Raw genomic sequence first — 8,332 nt, 5'->3', positions numbered from 1 at the left:
CGCAGGCGGAGGGGGTGTTCGGCACCGCTGGGGGGGTTGGCTACAGCTGCCGAAAACGGCCCTCGCTTAACCGGCAAGAAACAGGACGATGTTCTGTGTTGGAGTTAAGCGAACACTTGAGCTGTGCTTCAGGGCGCCCTCTCACTGAAACACCCCCTGTCTACCTGGAGGTGACCTTAAACAGGTCGACAGCACCGTGTTGTTCACTGAACAAATGGACAAAAGAACACAACGTTCAGCCTGAGGAGGGGAAGGCAGCACAGCCGCGGCCAGCCGTGCCCCGCAGGGCGGATGGCCCCGCGCCCAGCGCCGCTATCGGGGCGGACACCCGGGGTATCGCGAGCAGCAGCTGCTGCTCGGTGCCAGCCTGGAAGGCGCAGAGCCCACGCCCAGGAGAACACCGACCCCTCCGTCCGCAGACGCGGGCTGGGCTACGGAGGGAAGCAATGGCGGCGCCTGTCACGAACTACATCTCCCAGCGCCCCCCGCGCCCCATCACCCACCCCAGGCGCATGCGCCCCGCGCGAACTCCGTTTCCCGGCAGGCCGGCCGCGCGCGCGCCCCCCCCCGCGCTCCGCCCCCGTCTCGCGCGCGCGGTGACGCAGCGCGGTGACGCGCAAAGCGTGCGCCCGGCACAGCGATCGCGGCCGCCGCGGGGAGCGCGGGGCCGGAGCAGGGGCCGGGGCGGCACCGCGGGCAGCGCGCAGGTAACGGGGCCGGGCGGGCCGGGACGAGCCGCCGAGCTGAGCGCAGCACGGCCGGGACAGCGGGCGGCCGCGGCCTCCGCGCGGGGCAGGGCCGGCATCGGCGGCGGGGCGGGGGGCGCCTCAGGCGCTGAGGGGCGCGGGGCCGGCGGCGGGTCCGCCCCCGGCAGGAGGCGCCCTCGGGCCGGGGGCTCGGCGGGCCCGGCCCGTCCCGCTCTGTCCCCGGCCCGTCCGGCGGGGCCGGGCCTGCTCCGCCCCGGGGCCCGGCCCGCCCCCTCCGCCCGCTCTGCCTCCTGCGCCGGGCCCGCTCGCCCGGAGCTCTCCGCCCCCGCCGCGGCCTCCGCCGACCTTCACACGCCGGGGTGGCCGGCGCGTCCCGCCGGGCCGGGCGGTGCGGGACCCCGCGGGAGCTGTCACCGCCCGCCCCCGCCCCCGGGAGGGGCGGCCCGCGTGGTTCCCCGGCCGGCCGCGCGGAGGGGAATTGATGTTGAAACAGAGAGCTGGGTTTTTTGTTTTGTTTGTTTTGAGGGTTTTTTTGCCTTCTTTTTTTTTTTTTTTTTAACCTTATTTTGTGGACGGCAGGAGTTTGTTCCTCTTTTTTTTGGACTTGTCCTGCCAGGTCGTCACGCAGTTCCAAGTTTGTTTCGTAAAAGCAGAAATTCCAGGAAACTGAATAACCTTGTGGTTTTTCCTGGCCTTAAAATACACTAATTTAATGAATATTTAAACAGGTACTTAAAGCAGCATTAGGAATGTGATCAGTAGTAACAGCCAAATTGGAGCTCTGTTAAAAAGGGAAGTTGCACAGATGAGGACGGGGTATTACCACAAACCATGGTTTTGTGCTCTGTAGCTTGTGAGGATTTTATTTCTTTGTGGACTTTTCCACAAGTGAACTCCAGTGCTGACAGTTCGTGGTGCTTCAGCTTTAACTTCCACGTGGTTATTTCAGACTCAACAGGTTCAGGCAAATTGCTGTCGGGTATCTCATCTGTTTAAAGAATATTTGTGATGAGAGGGAGCATTTTATTTCCTCTTAAAGTGAGGAATTCTTTGTGTTAAATCATAAATGTGGAAGAACCTACAGATGCACTGCTCAGCTTACTCATTAGTGTTGTTACACTACTATATTAGTTTCCTGTTCAACCATACTTAGAATCATGTTTAGGAACAATATAAAACCTTATTTAAGCTGGGTCAAAGTGCAGTTAGAATTTGAGTTACCTCTATACATGTGCATGTACAAACCCTCATGTAATTTTTGTCTGTGAATTTAAAGTGCACATTAATTAATGTCCACATCAATTTCAGTGTGGAATCTTTCTACAAAGTTAATTAAAATTGAGATTTTTTTGTTTGTTTGTTTGTTTGTTTTTTCCCCTGAGGTACAACTTTTAGGTTCCTTTGGCTCTCTCATTTTCCATTTAAATTGCCAAGACAGGGGTTTCATGCTCATTTCCCAAATAACCACATTGATGGCTTTCAGAGTTTACAAGTAGATTTACATTCACCTAAGAGTTTTGGTGGTTTAAAACGTGTGTCTGTGTGGAGTCAGTGTGTTCAGAACCTCCTAATCCTTTCCCTGGACACAGCAGCAGTAAGGGAGTGACCTGTGGTGGTGATGCAGTTGGTGACACCCCAGTGTGCCGATGGGCAGGAGGGTGGAGCTGAGCTGCTCAGACTGTTCCGTGCTCTGAGTCAGGATTTGTGTGGTTAGAGGTCACTGGACTTGATTTCTTCGCTGTTCAGAGGTGTCTCACTGAGGTGACTCAAGCACTAAAGTGTCTGAGGTTTCAAAAACATATGAGTGCATCGAGGAATCGGAATATTTCTTTGGGTTTCCCTTTTTCTGTCAAGTTTTTACCTCTGACTTCAGAAGAGTGAAACGCTCCTAAAGCCTTTGCTGGGTGTGCTGGAACAGGCACATGTGGGTTTGCAGTGGCAGCGTCCACAGCCACAGCTAAGGCTGCAAATATTTGTCTTTCAGAGTCAGTCCCTTTGAGTAAGTGCTTTGCATTTTGTTAATATCAGTTTATTGATTTCAAAGTGTATTTTGACAACAGTGGGAAATAGCTGTGTGTCAGCATCAGGTACTTAGGCTGATAATGTGCTTGACTGGGGCAATACTCCAGGTTTTAGGGACAGCTGGGATGTTTCTGTTTTCTCTGTCCCAGAGGGCAGCGTGAGCAGTTCCTGTGGTCTTCCTGACTGGAGCTTGGTTGACCTGTTGCAGGTACTGCTGGCCCTTTCTCGTTTCCTAGCAGCAGCAGTTGAGGGTTGTTAGAGGAAGTAAAGTGTTCTTAAGATTGCAGGAGAGCCTGAACAGGCCCTGTACCAGCTCTGGGCTCACAGGGCCCTTCTTCTCATCCTGGGTACGGGATGAAGGTGGAGGTGTCGGAAATGGTTGAGTGCAGATTCAGTTACAGCACTTGCGTTCTGGGGCCCAGAGTGGATTTGTCTGGGTGTGTATCTGTGATATTTAAAAGCTCTGAAGTGCTGCTGGCAAGTGGTGTTCAGTTAATGAAAAAGGAAATGGAGCTTTATGAGCTCAGAATAGTTTTCCTTTTCAAAGGTGTTTCGGGGGGTGTGTGTGTACAATCTCGTTTTGTTTGTTGCCTGCATCGAGGCAGTGTTTCTTCCTAAGCAATTTATGCATTTGCATCGAATTTCCTGGTGTAGTTCTGAGATGAATGAATAATGAATGCCCTAGATAAAATCATAATTACTTGTGATTTAGAAAACATCGTCTTTCTTTATGCTTAGGTAGTTTTTTTTGTTAGCATGTGCTCACTTCACATAGTCCTTATCCAAGTGGTGTTCTTGTAGTCACAGGTTTATCTTTCCATAGTCTTGGGGTGATGATTTTTGTGCAGTTTGCCCCAGTTTCATCATCAGCCAGGTGATCTCCACTTTTTGTCTCCTGTTTAACCAACAGTCACAGTACATTAAATTCAGAAGCACCTATGAGACAGGAAGCAGAACTGTAGGATTGTTCATCCATTCCCTGAGCGAGGAGGTGTCCAACACTCAGTTAAGCATGGTGGTGTTTTCCAGAGAGAGCTTGGGCTATAAATGCTTATGTAATCTGTGCTGGCCTATGGCTGCCTTTATAGGCTGTCATTTAACTGATCCCTGAATCTGCATTTCAGGAGTTGTATTTAATATTTGTATTTAATATTGTTTTGGCAAGTTCTTTCTCTACGTCAGTTATGACAAATGAGTGTTTAATCTCAGGGCAGATGGATATTGGCCATGTTATGGCTAATGAAATGCTGGAAATCTGTGCAGTTTTGGATGTGAGGGAAGCTCTCTTGCTTTGATTTCTCACCCCCACCTTCAGTACAAGGTTATTTTATAAATTAGGGTTGGGTGTTCCTTCCTCCAGAAGTTACAGTTCTTCACAGCAATCACAGTCTGTCAGGTTGGAAACTAAGGGCACAGCAGTGTTTTGAGGCAGATTTGGTTCTAGTTTATTTATCAGATTGATAAAAGCTGACACCTGGAAATTTAGAAGCTTAAACTGAATTTACAGTGATAGTTCTCTTCATTAAATGGTACCTTAACAAGTCACTCAGTTCTGTAGAAGGATTCTCTTTTGGGGATGAGAAGATAAATCTTCTGTCAGCTGCTGTCACGAAAGTAAAGGCTGATAAACCTGAAGTAATTGCTCCAGTGCTCCCTCCTGTGATCACTCTTCCTTGGATCTACTGGATCCACTGGCTGTTCTTGGAAACCTTGACCAAGTGGCTATGTGGTGCCCTGCTCTTTCCCAACCACCGCTGTCCTGGAGCTGCTCCCACTGCCCGCAGCTGCTGCCTGGCACTGTACCTGATGTGTTTGTTGGCACTCTCACCGCTGTCTGGAGGGAATCACAGTCTTGCTGCCCTGGCTTGATTGGTTCTGGAGTAAATCACCAGGAAGGGCCAACTCAGGGCTGCTCCTGGAGTGGGAGCAGTGGAGCTTTTAGGAGGTTCAGCACCCCTGGGGTGAGGTGTGCATTCCTGTCCTGGTCAGGGCTGTCCTGCACCAGTCAGGACTTGTGTGCAGTGTGCATGTGCTCTTTAGTCTTCAGGCACAGGACCAAAAAGAAACTTTCAGCTTTGAAAGCAGAATTCTGTCACTTGATCTTCTCTCTCCTTGTTGCTGAGTATTTGCCTCTTTCAAATGATTTGTAACCTTTGGTTTAGATTATTTTAATGAATAGAGTGCCATGGTGGGATTTCTTGCTCATTTTTATGCCCTTTCTTTTTTGTCTGGTTGTTCCCTCTGCCTTAGGCTAAGCCATGACTTCAGGAACTGGGCATGTGGACTCCAAGGCTGAGCTCACTACTTTGCTTGAGCAATGGGAGAAAGAACATGGCAGTGGGCAAGACATGGTCCCTATTCTCACCAGGTAAGATCTGCTAAGCAAGTTCCTAAATTTGAGTGTCTGAAGTGACTTGACAGCAGCTTTTACCATGTTTTTGCTTGAGGTTTTCACATACTTGATAACCTGTAATTCATTTCTTTGGTCTGGAAGTTGAACTAGAAGTGTGGTATTTTAACACAAATTTTTGGTAAGAAATTTAATATTTAATCACACAGATTGTCTCTAAAACATGAATTTAATTCTCATAAATAATAGAAGTCAGAAGAAATAATTAGAAGTTGATATAAATCTGCTATCTTGACGTGAAGCTTCTGAAACATTGATCAAGATGGGAATCTGTGAGAATGTTGTTCCATCATTGGTGGTGTGAGGGGTTTGAGATTGCTGTAACATCGGTTAGATTAAATGAAAGGACAAGATTAGTATTATTGAAGCTCAAAGAACATGTTTAAAGTGAAATTTTGAAACTTGGTTGATTATTATAAACTGCGTGTTGATTGACTGGCCTTGTATTGCTTGTGTGGGGAACATATTCCCTGGACCAATAAATTGTTCTTAAGAGGTGTGTAGGTAATGCCATGAATTATAAGACATCATCTGTTACAGGAGAAACATTTGAATTATCAGCTGGATTTGTGGCTTCCCAAGCCAGGTCTCAGTTGGATAGGCTGACATTACTCTTGATTTAACAGGAGATTCACAGAAATTCATCCCAATCCCTCCTCACACCTCTGCTGGCAGACCCATGGCCTGCCTGGTGTGTGCAGGACTGAACTGCTCTGGATTCCAGGAGCAATCCAGGTTTCTGCTCTGCTCTGCCCTGTGTTGGGGGGTCAGACAAGTCGGCTCATGGAGTCTGAGCTGGCACTGGGTGGAAGTGACAGGAATCTGGTGGAGCTTCTTGCTCAGGTCTGTGCTGTGCCTCACCTGCTGGGCACAACTTTTTTTGCTGTTCTTACTACTTGTTAAGAATAGCAGCTCAGAAGAGGGAGTTGAGCAACAGAAAGCCAACCCTAAACACTTGAAAATTAGTATGTCTCTTGAAAATCGTGAGACATGTTTTGGTGCATCTTTGGGTATTGTCTGAAGGAAACATATGTGCTATTTCAAGACTTCTTCTTGTAGGCATAACCAGAATTTTACTGTATTCTAAGAAATTTAAAGACATTTGAATTAAACATGTCTTTTCTTGTGTTTATAGCAGTCTGGCACTTCTTGCTCCCACTCAGCTCCTGGAGCTCCCTACATTATTTATGCCCAGACAAGTCTGATTGTTGATTCTCAGGGTTTCTGTGCAGCAGGCAGAGTGGTTATGAATGGTGAAAGCTTGGGTATTTTGGCTTTAGTGGAGATAATAGAGATTTATTTAAGGTAAATAGCAAAGGGATCTACTGGCTCTGTCAGGAATTGGATTTACAGTGCCTCAGGTATCAATGAAAGCTGTGTGTGTGTTGGGAGTTTTAGATATTTAGAATTTTCTGGTGGAGGGGCTCCCCAGGAATCCTCACCGACTGGAGATTGCATTTGCCAACATTCTGAGGCAGAGTAATGCCCTTACATATTGTTTTAGTCTTCAGGCAGAGGAAGTTGTGGTCAGACTTGTTCTTGAGTGCTACTTTTCTACTTCCTTCAGCCTCCTGAGCAAAATGGATGAAAACTTCCCTGTGTGGATGGGGGTCCATTAAATGTGATGCTGAGGCAGCACATGTGAGAGTGCAGTAGGGAGGGGTTCAGCTGTAACAGGACAAGGACAGCAACAGTGAGATTTATAGGCCACAGCTGAATTGTCACTTCCAGATAAGCTGTTTTTTTGGATGTACAAACTCTGGAGTGTTAGAAGGTATGAACTGGATAAATTGCTTGGAAACCTGTCAGCAAACTACATTAAATATACTTGGTTTTCCAAAATATTGTAAATTGAAATGATCCTGCAAGAGTGTCAGTTCATAGACTGGAAGCGAGTCATGTTCAACCATTCAGGCAAATCCTGGGAGCCAGATCCTTCGCTGCATCCCAGGAGCCTCTTTCATCAGGGGATAAATCAGCAGTTTAACACCATAACTTTGATCTCCACAAACCAAGTGTGTTATGATATGGGATCCTGGAGCATCTTATGCAGTTGCAATCTGCTGTAAAGGCTCAGGCTGGTCAGTAATGCCAAGTGATGATGTAGGGATGGATTAGGATGGGTTTGTTATGCCATGTGGATCACTGGGAACTTCTCTGTATAGCAGTGCCCCTTCCTGCCCCACTGCCCAGGTGACCTCAGTTTGTGGCAAGTGACAGTAAGGATCTGACTTTCCAATGACAGCTGTAAAAGGAAAAAAAAGTTAGAAGTAAGGGGAAAGAATCCCTGCCTCCCTGTAAATCCTAGATCTTACCTGCAAACTTCGAAGTGACAGGAGAACCAATGTAATGCCAAATGAGCGAAGGAAATCTTGAAACCTGAATAGAAGCTCTGTGGTTTTGTTAAATCCCTGTGTGCCAGGTACCATTGTTAGAAGGCAGGAATGAGCTTTGTTAGTTATTTGACTCTTCTGTTGCTCCAATTTAGAATTGACAAAGCTGTTGATGTGGATAGATTCATCCAAGCCAGGTCACAAATCACCTTTGTATGTGTTAGTTAAAAGAAGGGTATTGTAAGGAAGCTTGGGTTTTAATTCTCCCCCCCCCCCTTTTTTTTGGAGTCAGTTTTAAAGAGGCATTGATTTTTTTTATTTTGCTCAAACAGTTGTGACTAATTGCCTCAAAAAAACCCCCATAATTAATGATTCACGTTCCTGTTTCATCCAGCCTGTGATAATGTTGCTGTCCCTGAAACCACTGGGAGCTGGCTCGCTGTTTGGCTGCCTACCCAGAAAGGATGCACTGGCCAGAGTGTTGTGCTCACTTTCTGTGCCGCTTGTCTGTCCTTTCTGGCATGTAATCAAAATGCTAATTATCACCTCAAAAGACCTGACAAGTCGAGGGTGCTGCTTCCCAACTCCCCATTTGTCTGAGTTGTTTGTCAGCGGATGCCCCTCAAGCAATTAGTTCTCATGGAAAAAATGAGGAGCTGGCAGAGGAGTATTTAAGTAACTTGCTTTTGCCAGAATTCCTTGAGAGCTCAAGCTGTGCCACCTATTATTAACAAGGGACACAGTTTGCATCCCTTCAGAATCAGGCTTGTAAAAGTAAATATTGGAACCCCACAGCATCAACAGTTTGTTGAAAGATAATTGTCAGATCAGAGACAAGCAGGAAAGTTCTCTGCTCATTC

The 8,332-nt window shown here is 47.4% G+C and overlaps 1 protein-coding gene across 1 annotated transcript in view; it reads left to right on the top strand.

Annotated features, from left to right (window-relative positions):
* The first annotated feature begins 627 nt into the window (after positions 1–627).
* DCAF1 (DDB1 and CUL4 associated factor 1) overlaps positions 628–8,332 on the top strand; it is a 47,409-nt gene continuing 39,704 nt past the window's right edge. The window contains exons 1-2 of the mRNA XM_050312865.1: positions 628–707; positions 4,980–5,097. Coding sequence (XP_050168822.1) covers positions 4,988–5,097 — 110 coding nt within the window. The 5' untranslated portion in view covers positions 628–707; positions 4,980–4,987. The remainder of the gene's footprint in view (positions 708–4,979; positions 5,098–8,332) is intronic.

Source organism: Myiozetetes cayanensis, unplaced genomic scaffold (genome assembly GCF_022539395.1).
Source record: "Myiozetetes cayanensis isolate MyiCay16 unplaced genomic scaffold, myiCay2020 scf18, whole genome shotgun sequence".
NCBI classification, from domain to species: Eukaryota; Metazoa; Chordata; class Aves; order Passeriformes; family Tyrannidae; genus Myiozetetes; species Myiozetetes cayanensis.
Note: the sequence above shows the minus strand (reverse complement) of the source record. Positions and strands in the feature narration are given on the sequence as shown.